The sequence below is a fragment of the Cataglyphis hispanica genome, chromosome 17 (genome assembly GCF_021464435.1).
Source record: "Cataglyphis hispanica isolate Lineage 1 chromosome 17, ULB_Chis1_1.0, whole genome shotgun sequence".
NCBI lineage: Eukaryota > Metazoa > Arthropoda > Insecta > Hymenoptera > Formicidae > Cataglyphis > Cataglyphis hispanica.
Window position 1 is genome coordinate 3,228,270 of NC_065970.1, and position 22,552 is coordinate 3,250,821.

The 22,552-nt window shown below is 30.7% G+C and overlaps 1 protein-coding gene across 3 annotated transcripts in view; it reads left to right on the top strand.

Annotated features, from left to right (window-relative positions):
- LOC126855830 (four and a half LIM domains protein 2) overlaps window positions 1-22,552 on the top strand; it is a 108,276-nt gene that overhangs the window by 2,165 nt on the left and 83,559 nt on the right. Inside the window, exon 1 of one of the 3 annotated variants that reach the window (XM_050603817.1) lies at window positions 1,222-1,352. The exons of the other annotated variants lie outside the window; for them this stretch is intronic. Coding sequence (XP_050459774.1) covers window positions 1,308-1,352 — 45 coding nt within the window. The 5' untranslated portion in view covers window positions 1,222-1,307. Of the gene's footprint in view, window positions 1-1,221; window positions 1,353-22,552 lie in introns of those variants that run through there. 3 annotated transcript variants of the gene reach the window in all.

Here is a 22,552-nt window from a genome sequence, read left to right on the forward strand (position 1 = left end):
TCGTCCTTTAGATCTTTAGACGACCTTTCTTCGGACGTGACATTTCAGATTTTTTTTTCACGACATGTAACGTCGATATATAAATGACCCTCCGGAAATACTTGTGTTTCAAGGAAATGTTAACAATTATTTTAGAGATATTTATTCAATCAAATTATTTTAGAGATATTTATTCAATCATTTTTCTTTTTTTGTTGTATTCACTTTTATTGATATTATATCCACAGCATTTTTCCTTACGATAATGAGAATTTAATTAAGTCGATTGTATCGAAAAAGTTATTAATTTATTTATATATTGATAGGTCGATAAGGGTGGAATATGAATACATCATTATGTTTGCATAATCATTTTTTTTTGAGATATTTTTTTCTCTTTTTGTATTGAGCATTAAATTGATTTTTATATTTAAAGAAAATTATTAGGGATAAAATTTTAAATATCAAAAACAAATATTAAATTTAAATATTAATGTCACGCGTCAATTGTATAAAATAACAAATCTGATTAATTTAATGTGCACATATATATATATATATATATATATATATATATATATATATATAATATATATATTAAAGAAAGTAATCACAGATTTTTTAGTCTCTAAAATTGAGAGATGTACAGTATAATATTTATATATATTTATATAAGATATAGATATTAATAATATTTATTTTTTAATAGTACACACACATATTTTTTTTTAGAGTTTCTAAAATAATTTCTTCAAGTAGATAGAAAAACGAGCGCGTGCTCGGATAGCACGTGTTCATGAGCATTGCGATGCGCATGCGTGCGTCCTCGAGATGTCGCGTTTCAAATCTCGCGTCTCGCAGATAGAAATGCGCATTCTTCGCTCAAATGTCGCGCGGTGTTTTTTCATAAGGAACGACGGAATAAATTGTAAATCGTTTTTCATTGTTCGACGAAAATATTCCTGTTATCATTCAACGAGCCATTTTTACTTTTATGATATCATTCGATCATGACGATAATAATTTGTATACTAATGTGGATATTAGTATTTCACTCAACTTTATGTTATTGTTGGCAAGATTTGCGAATAGTTACGCGTAAATAAGTTTTTGAATTTTGACATGTGTGACAAAAATCAATAGAGAGTTTATTAATGTCCAGAACGCAGATTCTCGGTCGCGAAGTAAACAATAACATTGAATATTGTACTCTCTCGTTGTTGACCTTGCCCGCACAAGTGAACTTTTTACAACGACGTGTCTGTGAATAGGTCTACGTGAAAAATTGAGAATTGACCGAAAAATCGGGAGCATTAATCTATTGGAAAATGAACGGTGTGCCACGGACTCATATCGAAGCCTTCGACGTCAAGGTAAGCCGTTATTTTATTTTACTTTACTCTTAACATCTCTTGTGAAATCTACAAAATCTCACACGAAATCTCTACGTGAATCTCAATGACCTTTCGAAACCAAACAGCCAAGTGTTTAACACACATTTGATCCGTTTTATGTAGTCCAGAAGTTTATTTTTTAATGAAATTATTTCGGAATATTTTATTTTTATAATTTTGTCTAATGAATCTTTTACTGTGACAGTATATCAGATAGTAAATAATATTGCATTAAAAAATTCTTACTATCTGACTACGCTTTGGCATATTACTTTTATTGATCGCGACGCGCTTTTTGTTTGCATGCAATTGTATATTTAGCTACCATCGCGCATTTATTTCAGTATTGCTCTTTAAATAATTTAAATTACGTCATTTTGGAAATTGTAATTTAATGAGTCTAATGCATTTTTGAAGTAGAGAAATTACTGAATATAAATAACCAATTTATCATAATGAAAGAAGGAAAGAAAGAAACTTTGTATCAAAAGAAAGAGAGAGATATAAGAAATTTAAATATACATTCTTTAAGATACAAAAATTTGCATTTAAAACATCGAAACATGAATTAATGTAAAATATGTAGTATAAGCCTTATTAATTTGTGCCGGAAATTCATTAATTAGATTTGAGCAAAATAAAATAGATAAAGTGCAAGTCTGTTTATTAAGCTTGTATTAAAAAATTTGCATTTAAAACATCGAAATATGAATTAATGTAAAATGTGTAGTATAAGCCTTATTAATTTGTGCCGGAAATTCATTAATTAGATTTGAGCAAAATAAAATAGATAAAGTGCAAGTCTGTTTATTAAGCTTGTATTAAAAAATTTGCATTTAAAACATCGAAATATGAATTAATGTAAAATGTGTAGTATAAGCCTTATTAATTTGTGCCGGAAATTCATTAATTAGATTTGAGCAAAATAAAATAGATAAAGTGCAAGTCTGTTTATTAAGCTTGTATTAAAGTACTTAGAACTATCGATAACATATATTTAATCGAACAATTCCGAGTGTATGTTTCCATGGCGTTATGCTATTCACTGAAGGTCTCATGGATCGAGTCGATGCGATTTGAGTTTGTACAAGGTACATCAGTGTCATACGTGCAAAACGGTCACGATGACCGTGGCTTGCGTAACCTGGTACCTGCAATGTCCTTGAACCTTGATCGTTTATGCTATCCAGGTATAAAATTAATACGGTTGTCAATGATGTCGTTAAATATCGAATGTTCTACCGCATCTTTTTCACATGCATTTTTTCTAATGTAGCTAAGTTACTGCTGTCTTTCTAGTAATTGCATGTTATTGCAACATAGATGCAAATTCTTTACTTTTTATATATCTTATATAAGGAAATAATTTTCAGAGATTTTATGCTCACATCGAGACAGAGACAAAAAATAATATATTTGGCAAAAGGATTGCGTTTTTGGAGTAATTTTTATTTTGATAGCAGTAAATTATAATTATTGTAATTGTGTTTAAATTCTTAATAACACTTATCGTTCAATATATCTGATAAACTTTATATGTACATTATTATTTTTAAATAGCTAGACTTATATACATAGTCTATTTCCTATTTTTTTTTATTTGAAACTAGATATATTATTTGACAAGTGACTTTTTGTGTAAATTACATCTCGATAATTTTTAACATTGTATCTTAAGAATGTGCCGTTCTTTGCATGCATGCATTCGTGCATTTTTGATATTTTTTTCTTTTTTATTTCACGTAAATATGAATAAATTGTAGAAAATTCTTTTCGCACGATCATACCCTGTTTATATCTTATGCTTACATGAATAGCATAATTATGCAAGAATTTCTGTTTTCGGTTGACTCATTCAGCAAAATGGCACAACGCTCTTTTCCACCGGAATATCGATCGCGCTTAGATTATATCCGCGACCTCGCGTGCCATGTATAACTTCGTATAATATGGCAAACGGAACCTCATTTTCATCGGGAACGATGTCTTTACGAGGTTTTGAATCGTATGTGTTTGCTAAAATATCATTGTCATATCGTTACCGTCGAGTATCTTTATCCTTATTACAAGTGCATACATCTATTCGTATATATCGCGATTAAGAAACCGCATTCACAGATTTTTTTTAGTCGATGCTATAGAAACACGAAAATAATGTTTAGCCATGAAAGTGGAAAAATAATTATATTTATGATTCGCAATTGCATTTCATTTATTTATTTTATTGCATTTTATTTATTTTTACAAATAGCGTGAATATTTTTAATGCAAATTTAATTATATATATGTATATATACATATATATTTCAATAATTAATATATTTTATATTATAATTGAATTTAAAAGATAGAGTTATCTATAGAATTTATGCATAAGCTAAACTTTATTTTATTTTTTGTAAATAAAATGAGATAGATGCATTTCCAAAAAACATTTGATAAAAAAGAGAAGAAAAGTACATTATAACAAGATAACTAAAGATAAAGAATGGGACTACTTTCCATCGTGTTATACTTCAATATGATTTTTGAAAATATACCTATTGCTCGCAAAAGTATCGCATAACTTTAGATTTGCGTGAACGAGTCTGGATCTAAGATCAATTTCTATTAATCTCGATCGAATGCGAGATATCCAGTTGCAGGCGGGAAAGGAAAAATTGAGACAGGTGGAACAAATAGCGCTCGCCGCAAAATCGAGCCGAGTTCACCCACTTTTCTTCGTCTCTCCCTCACGGTGGTTAGCGGTAAAGAGCATTCGGTAAATTGCTCGCGAATGCGTACGTGTAGGTCAAAACATAATGTGTAATTAAGTGTAATCTTAAAGCGCGTCGAGACCGATGCACGGATGTAATGCGATATAGCAAGATAAAGGTTCATTCAGAATTGCCATGTTGACTTTTCCTGGATCCTGACATGATCCATCTGACATCTTTCCAAGGAGAATTTTGAAAAAAAAAAAAAAATTTTTTTGGGATAAATATAATTTATGCGATTTTATTATAAATATAATTTTTAAAACATTTTTGTTTCTTCAAAAATAAATATTTAGGATGCTTAACAAAAATTAAATACTTTATATAAAATACGTTCCTCTGAAAGACAAATATAAATGAAAAAGAAAAAAATTGTAATCCATTCATTATCTAGGAAAATAATCAACGAGTGTAAAGCTAAGATTAATATAAATTTATAATAATTTATTTAGTAAAAAATGAAACTTTGCTCTTTAATTCGTACAGATACACGCACATACACGCACGCACACTTAAAGTGCTATTAAGTCTGTATAATATAAAACACATGAATACATATCATGTGCCAACTTTGAATGTTAATAATCGCACAAGCTCTCTATATCAAGTATTACATTTTCTCCTGTAATAGTCACGAGGCATTGAATACGCATTTATAATATGTAATAAAATTATAAATACAAAATAAATCTCGATTAGCAGATACGTAGTTTTAACGATAATATTAATTATCACATAAAACGCATATCGAGTAGAAGAGCACATTACTTTTAATCGAATTAAACTGATGGTATGATTTATTGTACTTGGTCGTATGATTATGCATACAGCAATGCCGTGAAATAACAACTTTCGAATATTGACATTGCGTTGAAATTTACGCAATTTTTTTCGTGCAAATTCGTACTTGTTTTAAATAGAAAAATAAAAAAATCGTAACAATTAAATTTTAATATTTCACATGAACGTAATAGTGACCGGATCTCAATCGGATGGCAACACAAAATGTATTCTCACGGGGAGGGATTATGCTAATCTTCTCGAAATATGTATAATTACCTTTTTTAGGCTTTTACTATTTTTTCTCACGGTATATTACTATGACCGATTGATCGTTTTATCATAATAATTAATCTAGAATTTTGTTTTAGTGTTTTTTGCGTGGAAATAGCGCGATAACATGTACATATTTATTACATGATGCAAACAACGTGCACTTTGATCAATCAATAATGATATTCTCTTTGATATGAAATATAAAGATATCAAAATTTTGATGTATATACAATAAAAAAATAATGTGTTCATAGATAATTTTTTTATTGTATATACATTAAAATTTTATATCTAAAATATTGTACGTGTTTTTCAACCGATCGCAGAACGTGCGTTTCGCTCTTCGAATTTTGTCCCTGATATACGAGCGGGGCTAAACAAGACAGGTTTATTGTCCTCGGCATTTTTTGGCCTTCTTTAGAGAGACGGCGACGGCCGCATGAGCGACATCGTCGGACCAACCCAGTTCCACGTGTCGATCTTATATGCCTACTCTACCCCTATAAGGGGGTATCCAGTTTCCCCGTTATGGGATTGTGCTAATTGGAAAGGGACTTTTTTTTCCTTCGAGCATGAGAGAGCACGTCGATTCGTACAGTTCATTAGCATTCCTCACGCGACTTTTCGACGCCTCGTTGCATTCGATCCAGATGTTTCTGTGCTATCTGCGATGCGAATAATTCGGTAAACACTGTCGTAATCAATTATACTCTCATAAATTGATTATACAGTGTATTGGATATTATTTTTCTTTCTGCAGAAGGGAAAAACGTAATGAAAAATATACAAAAATTAATTTCGAATTTGATTAGGCTTTTATTTTTGTCTAGCTTCTACATGTAATTCCAAACAATTTTTAAATAATTTTTTATTAGATTTCATTTTTGTTAAAATTTTGCGCTACGTATCACTGACCATATTTTCATAAGATATTTTTTAGCACCTCAAGGTTATCGATCGTAATTAATTGGTAACAAATACGCGGTAGTTTCAACGGATTCGTGTTTCGTAATCATCCTTCATCATTTCTCTCTCAGAATTTCATTAAATTAGTTTTAATTAACTTCATATTGCACACAAATTTTCTCCTCGATAATTATAAATATGTATTTGTATGTGATTGTTTGTCAGTGTTAGAAAATGTCAATACTTACTTTGAAATGTAGGCACATCATGTACGATGTTCACATCATTAAATTATATTTTAATATATAATTAATAGTTTTGGGAATATAATCGCGTGCAGTATTTCTTTTTTTTTAATTTTGAATCATCAATTTCTGCGCTTAGGTAAAAATATCTAACTATGATAATAATAAATTATCGATATTTTCTGGCGTGTTGTTCATAAAAATATCTCTCTCTTTCTTTTCCCACGTTAGAAATATTTAAAAAAATAAAAGAATATATTTATCGTTAACTTGAAATTAATTAATAGAATAATTATATTTTATTTTTAAATGTCCATTTTCGCAACGAGTAACGCCATAATCTTGCGTTATTAAAACTCGATTAACTAATTCGATCTGAGTGAAAGGTCGTTCGTCTTTATCTCGGGTGAAAGCAATGGAGAACTCATTCGCGTACGGGCCCTTTTTTAACAGCGTTGGCGATTTTTTCACTTTCGTATTACCATATTGGACTTTCACGAGCGGCGACGCGTGCGTCGAAAAAATGAGCCGCTCATTCGTCGATCATTCGGATCGTAAAATCCATCACTTCTTTCGAACAACAGAACAGCAGTTGACGAATGACGTGATTCGGAATCGTATTAATCGATATAATATAAGATCATCAACTCAGTTTTTATGTGCAATTAAAGAAATATATGTTTTTATCCGCACTTATTTAATTTTTCGAAATATAAATTAATATTTATTAATTTAATATATATATATTTTTCAAATATATTATTTAAATATGGATGTTAAATGCGAAAAACGCCTCAATATCATCGCAGCGTTTTCTACTCTTATGTACTAATCTATATAACAGCTGATCGGTCATCGAGGCTGCATTTCGCGATGCTTCTGGAAAAGAAATCGAGTGCACTCGGCCGCGAATGATGACGTATCGTGAATCGTGAGACAAACTTGGGCGGTAATATGACCTCATAATAATCGTAAAGGAGGAGAAAGTGGGATAATTAGTACGTCACGCTGCGCGTTTTTGTATTTTTTTTTAAATTCTATAGCACTATATAAAATACTCATTTCCTATTAAATATTATAGTATGAGATTATAAGTGCTTTCACACACACATATATTACACAATATACGGTAGCCCAGAATTTTATATGTAAAAAGTTGTGAATAAGCGGCTATTCGCTTTTTTTCAATCTAAGGGAAATGTACAGGAATCGATAATTACTTTCTTACGCAAGAAAAAAAAACGTCATCAACTGGGAAACTAGTTTTTCATAAATAGCGACTGGACGGTTAGACGTCACTTATCAATAGCGCGCGCGAGTTTGCGGTTTCGCGGCGGTGCCGTTTAATTTTTTTTACATCATTTATTGTTACGCCTCATTTATCATGTGAATGTCGACGATAATCATACATCTTAAACGGTATAAAATATTTTTTTACAAAACTGAAATATTATCTACGTGTATTATTGTTACATTGAAGGCAAATAGAAAGAATCGCGTTGTCTCTCTAAACGTTTTCGAAATTATTGATAACGATATACATAACGATGTACAATATCAAATTTTATACTGGCTTTGCGATAATAAAGTAACGTTTTTCCACAACGCAATTCTCGCGCGATGCGTCATTTCGTGGAGTTATTTTCTCATTTGAAGATAGATCACGATCACGGTGCCTAAAGCGAATTCGCACATATCGCTATAAACAGGAAACAGGGAGTGACAGCTCCACCTAACGAGATTTATCCTTGCGCGAAGGCCACGCCTGATTTTCTATAGAATTCCGAATTTTTTAAGTCCATTCAAATCGCTTTTATATATATATCGCGCATATCAAACGCGCGTTGATTTTTTCAAATCTTTCGTGCTCTTAATACGCGAAATTATATTTTGCAAGAATGACGGTAGAGAGCTGTTATCGCGTGAAACGCGGTCAATCGTGATCGCGTGACTGCTGGCAATTTGTAATCCTTTGGGACTTGTGCAAAAGTCCCGAGGGATGCCTACCTAATGCCGAGATGATACCGTAATTAAGGTAATCTCGTGGTTCAATCTTGATTACGAATTTTATAATCAGAATAAGACAAAAGCAAAAAGATGATGCATTGAAATTGGAAAACCTCATGTTTTTAATATTATATATATTTAATATTATATTTAATATTATATAATATTATATTTTAATATTGTAAATTAAAAATTGTTAGCTTGCACATAATAAGTAGTTCAAACTCATATTTTTACTTTATAAAGATTCATTTGTACATACGATATATGTTCATATTTGGAAAGATGTTTCCTAAGTACGAAAATATCTGGAGCTGTTTATTTTGATGACGTAATTCCAATTCCAAAAACCACTTTGCTAAAATCGATAATGCGCATCAGTTTATAACTTTCTCTAATTAATATATTCGTGATGTCTTTAAAACTTAACATGCAGCATCTTCACTGTGCACCTTCGTTATGTGTATGTATTATACTTTGTTAATTAAATAATGCGAAATGTTTCATAAGGAAATTCAGACAGTTTCGGCTTTCTCATATTGTTCGCAGAAATAAATTGGTCAATTTTTTTTTTTTAATATTCAGCAGCTTAATAATAATTCTATTTATACGTAGACCTTCGATTAATCGAGATGCAATCACATAATGACGGGCGGCGAAAAAAAACATAACTCGTAATTTGCATGGACAGTGCAAACAGAGCAAAGTGCGTAAATGATATTAGTCATACTCCAAGATTAAACAGCAATGACGTAAATATTCCGATTATTCTGATTATTGCGATAAATCTAATTTTTTTTTCGTGGAGGCTTGCGACTTTGTTAATTTTATATTCTTACGATGAGAAATTAAACTCGAATGTATATCACAAATGCTAATTTGTTGCAGAAATTTAATTCTTATGTAGGTAATCTTGAGTTATAAATTTTAATCAATGCTATTATATATATATATATATATATATATATATATATATATATACACATATATAAAAAATTATTAAATATAAATATTTTTTTAAATATTTTAAGTTCTTTTAAAAATAAAATATAAAACATTTTGTATGGATCATCTATATACAATAATGTAAAGTGAATCATTGTAACCGTGAGAATAAGCGAGTAATTAATTTTAATAATAAATAATGAATTATGTATTGCTTATCCCATGGTTATCGTCATCGCACTTCCCTGAGCCCTGAGCCTCCGACTCTTTTCTCATTTATTCTTTGCTACTTCTTCATGGCACTCATTCGTAAAAACTCGATTAATTATGATCGCGAACAGAATACAATACTCTCACGCGGCACTTTAAATATGTAGCATTCTCAACATTAATCGCACACAATGCGCTCTTTATTTTGCGATCGAGAAACGCGAAACTCGTGATACGAAGCTATGATCCGCTTGGTACTGGAAAATCGCGTGGCCGAGTTCACACAACGCTATTTCTGCTACTAACGAATAGTATACACGCGAATTTTAAGGCAATTTGATTATCTCTCATTTTAGAGAATAGATTGCAAGTTAAATTTAATTAATTTCAAGAAAAATTAATTTTACTTAATTAATTTTATTTATTATATTATCAGAATAAATATCTAAAAATACGCTGTTAAAAATAAATATTTAAAAATAAACTAATTACAAGTATTAAATTTATAGTATACGATTATATGATAAATATTAAAATATAATGTCAATAATGACTACATATGTTAATTTATTACATCGCAATAACGTTTGAGTGAATTTACTATTCATTAATGAATGAGCGATGTTCTATTAATAACTAAAAAATTCGAAAATGATATTAATGATTTTATTTGCTCTGATACTACTATGATATTATGAGAATTTATGGCTAATTAAAACGTGACAATCATGCAAATTAATTAATTACGCAAGTTGATAATCACTAATTGTAATAATTATAGAAAATGATCGTAAAGAGATAATACGACAAATATACGAGACACCGCTATTTTTCATTTTTGCCGCGGATGTTAATAATAACAAAAAAGATATTGTCAAACTTGACTAGCGATGTAGTGTGCTTTGTTACCTTGGTGTTGTTGTCACGCGGTGGTATTGTTGTCATTCGGTCCGAATAAGAAATCGTGATAGGGAGGGGATAAACATCGAACACAATCGAAAACATATCTCACAAGAACGCGATTTTGTTGTGTTATCCCTTCAGTTGCGTGTTACGCGTCCGGAATCTAGCATCACTCCGAACGGAAAATCGTGCAAAGTATATTAAATATTAAGAAATATTAAATATAATCTCGATTATTACAGTTAACGATTATTATTAAATGTGATTAATAAATTAATAAATTTTCGCCATCCTAACTCGCATAGTATCGCGTAGAATCGTCATGATAAAATTGCCGACGTCATTTCCGAATTTCTTATTAATGAAACGAATGGATTCGAGCATTATCGCAACTCGTTAAATTGATAATTTTAATTGTTATTGATTTCGAATCTCGTAGTTTCGTGTAACCATGATTTCCACGTTTTCCGATCTCTATAAATATAAAATAAAGCGCTTATTGTGCGATTAATGTACTAATTAAAGTATCACGCAATTGTCGTATTCTCACGATTAGTGCGTGCGCGATCGTAATTAATTGTGTCTTGCAAGTGAGTGTCGTCGTGTAAGTGTTATGAAGAAATGGCAAAAAATAGACAAGTGAAGAGGAAGAGGTTCAACAATAAAGAAGACATCAGACAACGACGGAACGACCATGGGTGAGCATTTTATAATTTTGTTAATTTATTATTTGTTGTTAAAATTAATTGCTCACTGTCTTAATAATAATAACAACGTATTATACTTTATTCTATTGTGTAATATATGATGTGTATAAAATATTCTAAATCTTATTGCGTCTAATATTAATAAAGTCTATTAAATCTATATTAAATCTAATATTAATAAAATAATTTATCGCAAGTTGCTTCATGCAAGAAAAGAGCGGGATTTCTCAGTGAAAAAAAAAAAAAATGTATATCTCTTCGCACGGAAGATTGCGGTCAGCTGGAAATTGTAACAACACTTGACACTTGTAACGAATATCCGAATGAAGCAAATAACCGTGAATATTTTTCAGACGCTAACCATGAGCTAAGTGACTTTGAAAACGTCGGCGTATCTTCACGTGGGATTATCACGAATGAGCTTTTCTTTTGCTTATATATCAGGCGTGTCAAATTAATCCTATCTCGCGGATTGTGATAGTAATTTAAAGAATCTGATTTTAATTGAAAAGGATAAATAAAACAGAATATTTTGTTTATAAAAAAATAATTTGAAAATTATATTTCATATTTACTACGAATTAAAAAGTATGAAAAATAATTAAATTTAATGCAACATAAAATTTCATAAATTTCAAGTGGATTGTACTAGTTCGGGATTTTGAAATGCAATTCAATTATCGAAATATTAACATGTTGCAGCTAATAATATTTTCTCCAAAAGTTTTTTTTACGAGAAATCGAGCCTAATTTAATCATAAATAATTTATGATCAAAATTAAATGTACCACTTCCGCGAGATATCATCTAAAGTTAAAACCAATAGTTTAATAATAGTTTTTCTAAATTTACTCGCGCATTTTATTAGCTATTAGATTGAATACGTTTGAACTTTCGGAATGGAGTGCAAACTATAAAAAGGTATGCCTATACTTTGCCATAATAGCTTGGACATAAGTATAATCAACCGCACCCTTCGGCTTTTATCTAGGCTGCACCCTTCCTGATCTATTCCCTTTCTCCCTATTCGCGGCCCTGAAAGCAGGCATGGTCTCATGTAGAAACTGTCCTGGTGAAGATCAGGTTTCTTTACTAAAGCCAAGGGTAGAAATGAGGAATAATCGTCAAAAATATTTTTGAAGATAAATGAGACGAGGCATTCAATAAAGAAATTATGTGTGATAGAATGAAAAATATTATTTATTAATTATGTCAAACATATATGTAATATTTATCTAACAATGATTTGATAGGTATATATAAAATCGCTGTTTGCGCGATATTGTATATGCGTGCACATAATACAAAATTAATTAAATTAATTAAGTTAATAAAGATTTCGTACAAGTTATGAATATTATAAATTATGACTTATATATGAATCTACATTATATATATATATATATATATATATATATATATATATATATATATATCTAAAAAATTAGATTGAGAATTCAGAGCTAAAATTTAAGAATTAAAAATGAAAAATTTAGAACTGAGAGTTAAGAGTTAATTTTAAGGAGAAAAAATAGTTTTAAAGATTATATATAAAATTCCATTTGAAATTCCATTTAAAAATAATATAAATGAAAACATTAAAGTGTGTAAATGTAAACGAATATATATGATGTGATTCGCATTTAGCGACAGATTTTGAAATTGAAAATCTTGGAGCACGCGTCCCACGAACAATCGCTATGGAGGAAGATCCTCTTTCTCATCAGCATTGCCAAGACAGCTTGATAAGTTTAACCTACGCGCACATTGTCTCAGCTGAACAGTGAGGCAAGAGAGGAATTTGTCTTCCTATCTGTTGCTATTCACGTGACGCTTCAAACAACATGTTTTACACTCGCGGCGTAATAAAGATCAATGGTTCGTAAATTTATCAGCTATTGTGTATTTCTTAATGAACAAATCACATGGCAAAATTTACTCAGTGTTTCCTGACAAAATTTACATGCAAATCACATCATCGCAAATGTGGCATATATTCTTTAATATCTGTGATTCGATCTTACGTTTTTTCTTGTAAAATAAGAAAATTTGCAGACTTTCCTGATCTTAGTTTTATTTTTTAATTTCTTGATGGTAATATTTAGTTGCTTTGATAAAAAAAAAAAAGAAAAATGTTTAAAGTGTAAAAATTCTGGAAAAAATGATTTTAAAAACGCTTTGCTAGAATGAAATATAATATTTATAATTTAATTATTATAATATGATTTGATTATTTTTATGACATACAATACATCTACATCTCACATACTTAGCTAGCTTTTTTCTTAGCAATCAAAAGAACACGATATCGTCTCGCGTTTAAGTTAACTTAGCGCGCTTCGTGCAACACTCGCATATCGCGTTTAATTACAGCCGAGATGTTTGCCGGAAACTGGCGCTATGGTAACGACTGATTATCTATCTTCCTGTGTGTCGTTTTGAGACATGGGAGAATGCGCCACGCTGAAATTCGGCTTGATCAAGCAGCGTGAAATTCTCGTGAATTCATCACGGATACTCATACACCCTTTCTCATGTAACACAAAGCCAGTAATACGATTTCGAAGCAAACAATGATCTCAGATTTATTTTATCAAGATCGTAAATTTTTAAAATTCAACATATATGGTAGCGTTATTAGATATAAAAAAACGGATTGAATCATTGTTGGATTATGTAATTAAATTACACTTCAAACTATTCATATTTCTGGCATTAAATTAATTTTTTCTCTCTAGAGATATAATTAACAATATATTAAACATTTTACACATAATTCTTTTTAAAGCGTATGAATTAAACGAGTAACGAAAATTGACGAGAACAAGATAATTTAATTTCCAATTGTAATTATAATATGAAATAGAACAATATATTAAAACAAGGTTGCTGCACCATTTAATTTCGCAAATCATAAAGGAGCGCGTTATTGAATTACTTTATGACAAGCATGACCGCGTCATTTTAGGTTGTGGTCATATCGTTTAACATAATAAAGGTCAATTGCCCCGTGGGCAAGCACGTTAGCCGTTATTGCATAATTTACGAATATGACTCCGTCTGTCGCGCGCTCTCTCTCTCCGCCCTTGAATATATTTCTCATCAAGTGTCGTTAGTTTAAAAGCTAATCCTCTCGCGCCTTGTTTTCGTCGCGATAAATCTACGAAGCTCGGCTAATTAATACGTTGAAAACTGCGTGTTTGATACCTCATTTTAACACAATCTGCCTGATTCTTACGCTATTTTTTATAAGATGTATGTCCCTCGAAAAATTATTACGATAGAATAAACTATAAATGTAGAGAAGAGACGTAATAAAATATTTAATAATTAGAATATAAAAAATAAAAATAAAAAAGATATAATATTTTTAATGTAACAATATATATAACGAGAGATAGTATTTCGAAACATTAATGTCTGACGAAATTTTATGCAAGTTTTTAATTCAAGTCTACTTAGGAGATTTTGCTCAATATAATATTGAATTTATTTTTATATTTAAAAAAGTTATTCTCACAGAAATAGTTTTATATCTCGGAAAAGTGTTCGGTATACCAAGCTTTAAAGAGAGATTGCATATTTAGAAATAAATCAATAGTGAACAGTGATGCGGCAATATGACATTAATATTTCTAGGAATTATTTGCACTACAACATTTGCGTTTATTACGGGAAATCGTAATCTCACAAAGTTTGTGGAATTGTGCATGCATAATAGCATCAATGGGAAACAATCCCGAGCATGACGTTAAACTCCATTAAACGAGACCGTCCTTCTAAAACTTTACATTGCGCGTAATTCCATGTAATCTGTCTAATATATCATCATAATAAACGCGAAGTACTGATTAACCCCAGGACTTCATACATACACGCATGCGTATTTGAAAATAAATGTAAATGACATGTAAAAAAAAAAGATATATTTTAGTTTTTATGCAAAAAAAAAGAAAAACGTAAATTTTCACTTAAATACAATGTAATTTGGTTACTCTATCTATGTCTTATTATTTTCTCTCTCTATTAATTATATATTTAATATATTTATTATATAATTTATAATATTTTCTGATTAAACAGATCGTCCTATGTAAGCTCGTATATATTTAATAATTTGATTTGTGAAAAAAAAAAAAATGCATAAAATCTCATTCGATTTTCATATCGATTCGACATTTTGCACACAATTATCAGAATTATCAGTTATCGGGACCCCCCGTTATCGTCACCTCGTATAACATAAGTTGTCGCGTACTTAATTAAAACTCGCGGATCTAAATATAGCGACCAAGTGGCACGACATTCCGATCGCGAACATTGGTCGATTGAACGCACGCACAATATTTATGCGTATCCGCGTAACCAGTACAAAACATCGTCAATCCAAATGATAATTCGCAAAGACTTATGGAAAACCAACATCTATCGAAATATATATTAATTTATTCATTTCGAATAATCTAAAAAAAATAATTTTGTTTATAAATAATCGTAAAATCTTTAAAGTTATATCGATGTAAAACGATTATATTTGAAACATATATATATATATATATATATATATATATATATATATATATATATATATAACATATATGTATATATCATATAAAATAAAAGAAAATGTATTCCTTTTATATCTTTTCATTCATGTTCCTGCTAAAAATTTCCCCCCAAAAAATAATTGATGTGTATGTATGTGTTTCAAACATTGAAAGAGATTATCACAATATAATCTCTGAAAGAAAGATCATCCGCATGACTTGTGTGCATAACTGAAAAGCGTATTAAATTTTTGCTTCACTACGTGTACAAATATCAGATGACATGACCCGCAGCGAAACACAGCTCGACAACGATATCGCGTTAACACGTAGTCTCTTTACGCGATTGTTTGGCCTTCGTTGGATCGCGTATATCACGTGCCGCGAATTTAACACAATCGTTTCGGACGCATTCTGACACGTAACGAGCAGCGCGCGACTACGATTCTGACAGCGAGTGCATATACAGGGTGGACCGAAATACGAGAGTCTATCGGTACGTATGACACAATCGTTCGAGAATGCCAGTGTCGGAGGATCAGAGGTCCTCGCAGAGAATCTCGTTTTGTGTGTGCATATTCGAGTTGATATTTAGTCAATTTGCCAACTTAAAAGTTAAATTACGTCATCTTGGAAGAAATAAAATTAATTCGATGATAGGTATAAATTAAATATAATTACACGTTATTTTTTTTTACGTTACAAGCAAAGATATCAATTAATATGACACGACACTTTAAAATATATAAAAATTAGTACATACGTAAAAATAAGATTTAATATATAAGTTAAAAATTTACAAATAATAATTTTTTATTATTAATTTTGTGATATATATATACATAAATTGAAATTAAGCATAACAATGCTTTAATGTACCGATGGATGTGGTTTAATTTGATTAATTATAATGCATATAGAACATAAAAATCCTTCAGCCAAAGGGGACGGGAGGATCAATAGCAATTGCTTCCATGTCGAATCAAGGATTTCTTCAAACATCAAAGCATCGCTAAATCGAATCTAATTTATGCGAAATCGAAACAAAATATCCATGAAATTGCATTTTTTTTCCTTTGCTGCTACAATTTGCTTTCTCTGTGTTTATTTTATATTTATTACATCTGAAGAACAATTTTTAGCGAATCATAAATAGCGTGAAACCATGTTATCTTAAAACGATTTAGAATTCACAGTTACTTCGGAGACCGACAAAAGATTAAGACGTGTCAGTTAAGAATAAAAAATGTGACAACGTGACAAGTAAAATGATCGGTACCAAATACGTAGATGCAGTCATGAATACATTATATTTAATTTAAGTGCATTGGCAAATGCCGCCGCGCCGGCATTAATAAATAAATAAATTTCTTCCTCATTGATGATTCGATTCTTAAGAATTCAAATTGAATAATTTAATAAGCTCGTTGCATTAGCTAGCAACGAGCGCATTATATTGCAACCGCAATGTTAAGAATGAACTTCGAGAGGCAGTAACCAAAACATAATATTGGACAATAGGAAAGGGAGTATTAATGAGGAATAAAAAACTGGAAGCTATTGTGCGCTTGGCAAAATGCCATTTAGGATAGAATGTGTCCTCGAAAGTCGACAACTCGAAAAGCCGCAACGAAAAATCGCAATCGCATTGCGGAGAAACGAAGGCTTTATCTTTGAAAGTTCTAATCTCGGCCGTGTGGTTCAAGGATAGGCCGAAAATGATGCCATGCAAATTTTTATAAAGCTAATTATAGTTTATTTATCGCAATTGACATCGCGCATATTTTTATAGCACAATGGAATTTCGTGTTTTTTAAATCGCTAATTGTCTTTGTAATTTCTTGAATTTATAACATATCTTTTAGAAGATAAGTTTAAAGTATCATGATTTTTAATTGTTTAAATCCATAAAATAACAATGAATAAATTAGCGTCGTTTTCACAAAAAGAAATAAATTATTTATAAATAATTATAAGTCAAAAGAAGATGCTTAAATGTATATTGTGTATTTTTATTCGATCTGGCGTGCGCATTAAAGTCGTCATGCATCGAATACACGTTTAAATAAAGGTCAGTCTGGACGCGCGGAGCAGTAAATTATTTGTGGGTCGGACCAAGGAGCCGACGAAATGATGTCACTTCCGTGAGAATGACATCATTATGTCTCGACTCAATGTCAATGTTTATCTTTGCACTGGTGATGGTTGCCGGCCACCGGAGAGTTCGTCCTTTCTCGGCTTTGTAGCTGTCATAAGTCACAAGATTATGATAATCAGAAACTTCCGGCACATGTTTGTGTCCCCTCATGAAATTAAAAGATAATAGAAATTGATTGATTTTGAAACGGAATAGAGTGGGAGACGAAAGTTTGGAAGAGTCTGACTAAGATTCAACTATTTTCTTTATTGCAATATCTTACAATTTGGACAGTAGATGCAAAAAATTTAAAGAAAAAGAAGAAACACGAGAAGTCTTCCAAATATATTTTTAAACTAATCAATATTCTATTTTAATTTTATGTATTTTCATTCTAGTTATTTAATTTTGTCATATATTGATTATTGGTAAACGTCCCACTTCTCTTATCGGGATTTAATAACTTTTTATCATGGACTGACATTACTGGCAGCGATCAATTTCCATTGAGTGCCGTGTACACATGTGACTATGTAGCTCAAACGAACGAATTATGCACGATTGAGGTCGTCATCGGATTTCGATATTACGAAGGAATTATGATCTAGTTTCCAAGTTTGAGAATGTAATACTATTATTACGACAGCTTTTACAAAAGGTTATAGGTAACACGGTGTGTGTATACAACTATAATTGTTTGCCATTCATAAGACACGTGAAATAAAAAAAAAATATATATCTTTTTTTTTTAATTGACAGATATTATAATGATTTTATGTTAAATCTTGAATTAAAATTATTTAAATTAGTCGTACGAATGGTAATACAATTAACATTTTTGTTCTGCTACTTAAAATTATCTTTGCCAAAAAATTGTTTTTCCATATATTTTTTTTTTTTTTATACAACTCAATATTTCGCATTTAGAAATAAATTCTTGTTAATGTCAGCAAGTCGTTGAAATGCTACACGTTTTGATCTGCAGAACGCTGTAATGCCGGCTTTTGATAATAACCGGTTTCACCCATAGATTCCCGTCAGTACTTTGCGATGTCGCCGTGAGATTAAAGCCGCACGCACATGACATTTATAGATGTTTGCATAAAAAAAAAAAAAAAATTACAAACGTAATATATTTTTATGAATTATCTTATAAATTATCTTATGAAAGATTTTAATTTGGCCAAGATCTCTATGCCTTTCAAATAAATTAATTTAAAGAAATAATAAAACATGATTGACGACCATCAATCTATGTGATTCACGGCTCATTAATTTAAAGGGGAGATATAAAATTTTAATAAACGATCTTCTTCATTTAAAAGAAATAAATACGTAATGGAACGAAGATAAACCTGAATTCTCGAACGCCCGCCAACATATTCCATTTTGATCATTTTCGAGACAGCGAGATATGTCCCTAATAGATACATCCATTATGTTTCTCGGACAGCGGCCAAGTTTTTCGCTATATAAGCGGCATAACGGCACTGTTACTGTAAAAAGCAGTTGTCGGTTAAACGGTGGTTTAAGAGAAAATATATTTTTGCTCGACCGGAATTGCAGTCGTTATAAGAGCTTCTTGTAAGATATTAATTTAATATCATTCTTTTTCTTTTGGCAGATAGAGTACTCCAACGTGTATAAATATATTATTAAACTTTAATGATTATCCTACATCATCAGTAATATTGTCACACACACGAAGTCTATTTTTGACATTTTAGATAAATATCTTAGATAAACGTATCAAGATTTTTTTTCAAGATTTCTATTATTAAAATCAAGTTTATATCGAAATGAAAAATATCTGTCAAATATAAAATTGCTGTCAGATATTAGACGTAAAAATATTGATTAAACAATATTAGAAATTATATAAAAAAGTTATACGCATTACTTGCTCTCTTATTCTCTCTCTCTAGCTACATAATGTCATATTATTAAATATACGATAAAAATTATATTTTTGTTGCGACTGTCGCGAAAAGATTCTATCTCTAGGTTTTTTTTTTCGGTTAGGCCATGATTTTAGAGAGCTTTACACAAACAAAGACTTCCAATATCCAAAAGGAACGAGAACGCGAGTGAGTCACCGTTATATTATGAGAGCCGGGGACACGTAACAATTGTGATACCGCTAAATGTTTAACGGGTCGCACGTGATAAATCCAATTAGAGCATTTCTTCGTTGCACGGCGCGCCTAGAATAAATGGCGTAATCCGGATCAGACGCCTGTCAAATATGATTCAAGACTGCTCGTGTGGATAACGCGATGATACGAAATGAGAAACGAAAACGATTCACAATCGGTCCCGGTCTCGCCGGTATATTCCCGGAACAATTGGCTTGTAAATCGGGATAAACACGCAAAATCATCCATCCGCCGATATCGTCATGCTTAGGCTACTTTTCGCATATTAAAAAACTCTGGTTTTTGTGTGTGTAACGTGTTCGAGAGAGAAGAACGGCCTTCGTATTTTTCTGTGTTACACGTAGGTGTTTCGCGATAAATGTAGATAAATGCAAGTATGCCAAATGCAAGTGGTAAATAAATATGGACATCGTGAATATCACATTGGAAGATGACATATGGAGAATAATGGTTCTTAAGAAAAATTAAATTTTGCAAATTTGTAATTTCGATGCTTAATTTATACAATATATTAGTTATAATTTTAAATAGAACAATAAATCATTCTGTTCTAAATTACATAAAACCTACAAAATATTGCGGTATGTTATGAAATTATTTTTTTTTATCGTAAATTTATTTATCAAAATTTAAAATATATATATTTTTTTATAAAAGAAGATTATAAATTCTTTAATATCTCAACAATGTAATTAAAAGATCTGGCCAACTAAACTTTACAAAAGTAATTTAAAAATACTCGCGCAACATTCTAAGCACACTCTTTTAATTTAATAATAAGTATTAATTAATTTAATTAATGTATGATCTTATATATAAGATTTTTGTTTAAAATAAATTCATTTAAAGCTCACCTGATGATCACACATGTCTGTAATATAGAAATTAAGTGTGACAGTCCTAGAAAAAATCTTTTATGCGACATTTAAAATAATTAATTACTTATGACAGGAGAAAATCATAAAGTTTGTATGAAAGCTATCATTATGTTTTTTTCGCTGACGAACAAAGGGAATATCGGTCACAACTAGGTAAAATAAAACTCGACACGCGTCCATTAACTCTTGCGATTACTAGCCGGGAAGATTTTGCCAATGTGAATAACGCTTTAAAACCGTTGTAGCGTATGTGATAGCGCCCTTGAATCCTGAGAAATATGTGGGCAACGTCTTTCTTACGTTACGACTATGTACATACGTCTATATCTACTTGCTTGGATCGAGCTCTCTTTTTAATGCGCTTTCTCGAAGAAAACACACTTAAAGAGCGTCGAGTATGCGATGCGAGAATCTCTATATCGGATAATTGTTTATTCTGGTCTTTCGCGAATCATATGAAAATAATCTCGGAGAAAAATTACTTGACATTAACACTTCTTTAATAAAGAAAGGCTTAACTCTATAAGAGAGTCTCGGTAAGATTTTTTTATTCAATATGATTAAAAGATGCGTAGTATTTCATGATCAAGCATAGAAAGTAAATAAGTTTTCTAAATAAAAATAATTCATGAAAACACAGTAGATATAGATATGTCAAAAATGATATGTCAAAATATTGACAGCAAAAAATAAATAAAAATACAAATTGATTTTGCGGCGGCACCGACTTCTGGAAACCGATGAATTGGCAGAACCATTTCTCAGGATAATTCAAAGTGCTAATCAATCTGATTCGAGGTGCACCTTGGTCTTGCCATTTCGGGCGAAAAGGTTGATACGCGAGTAAGGGGCTCCGTTCACCGTATCGTAGCTCGGTGTGGAAAAACGCGGGGGCGTCTTGACGAGGGCCTTGTCGCGACCCACACGCAGGAAAGTATCCCAAGATTTTACGAAAAGCGATTTTAACCGAAAAAAGGCACTCGTTGGTCACGCTGCGACTGCCAAATAGGAAACACGAAATTATTGGTTTCGAATTATTTACTTAAAGTAGAGAAATTTTTCTTCAACCTTGTATTTCTCGTATACTCGTGCAAAAAACATATCTACTTTATTTTAATTTCTAACAGAGAGTGTATATAAAATTTAATATATATATAAATTATTTTATATCATAATTTTATATTAACTAATATAAATAAATATTATAAAATAAAATAAAATATTTTATACATGTATATTATCTAATATAATATTTTTGATAATGTTCTGCAGAGATTGACGTCTTTCTAAATTTTAATTTGGAAAATAGTTGCAAAATTTGAAAGAAAACTCCAATATTTCGATCATATATAGCGTGTAATTGCTATTTAAATCTCTGATGTGGAAGATAGTATCTAAGCTGCGGTAATCTTGCTTGAGCGCTCGAGCGAATAAAATGATCCCTTTCTTGTTCTTTTTCTATCTCTCTTCGATATCACCATCAATATTTTTACTATGTCTCCGCGTCGTGGAACGAAGTGACTTAGCTAGCTTCTTATCTGACACGCGTCTTATGCCACCTGAACAGGTAACCGTGATACGCTTAGATTAAATTTATTTTCACATTGCATTCTTTACAAAGTTTCTTTGCGTGATGCACTTTGTTTTATTTTCCATTTACTTTCTAGACGTTAATTTGCGCTAACTTTCTGTGCCCTGATATAGACAGTTTCTCGACAGATAAAAA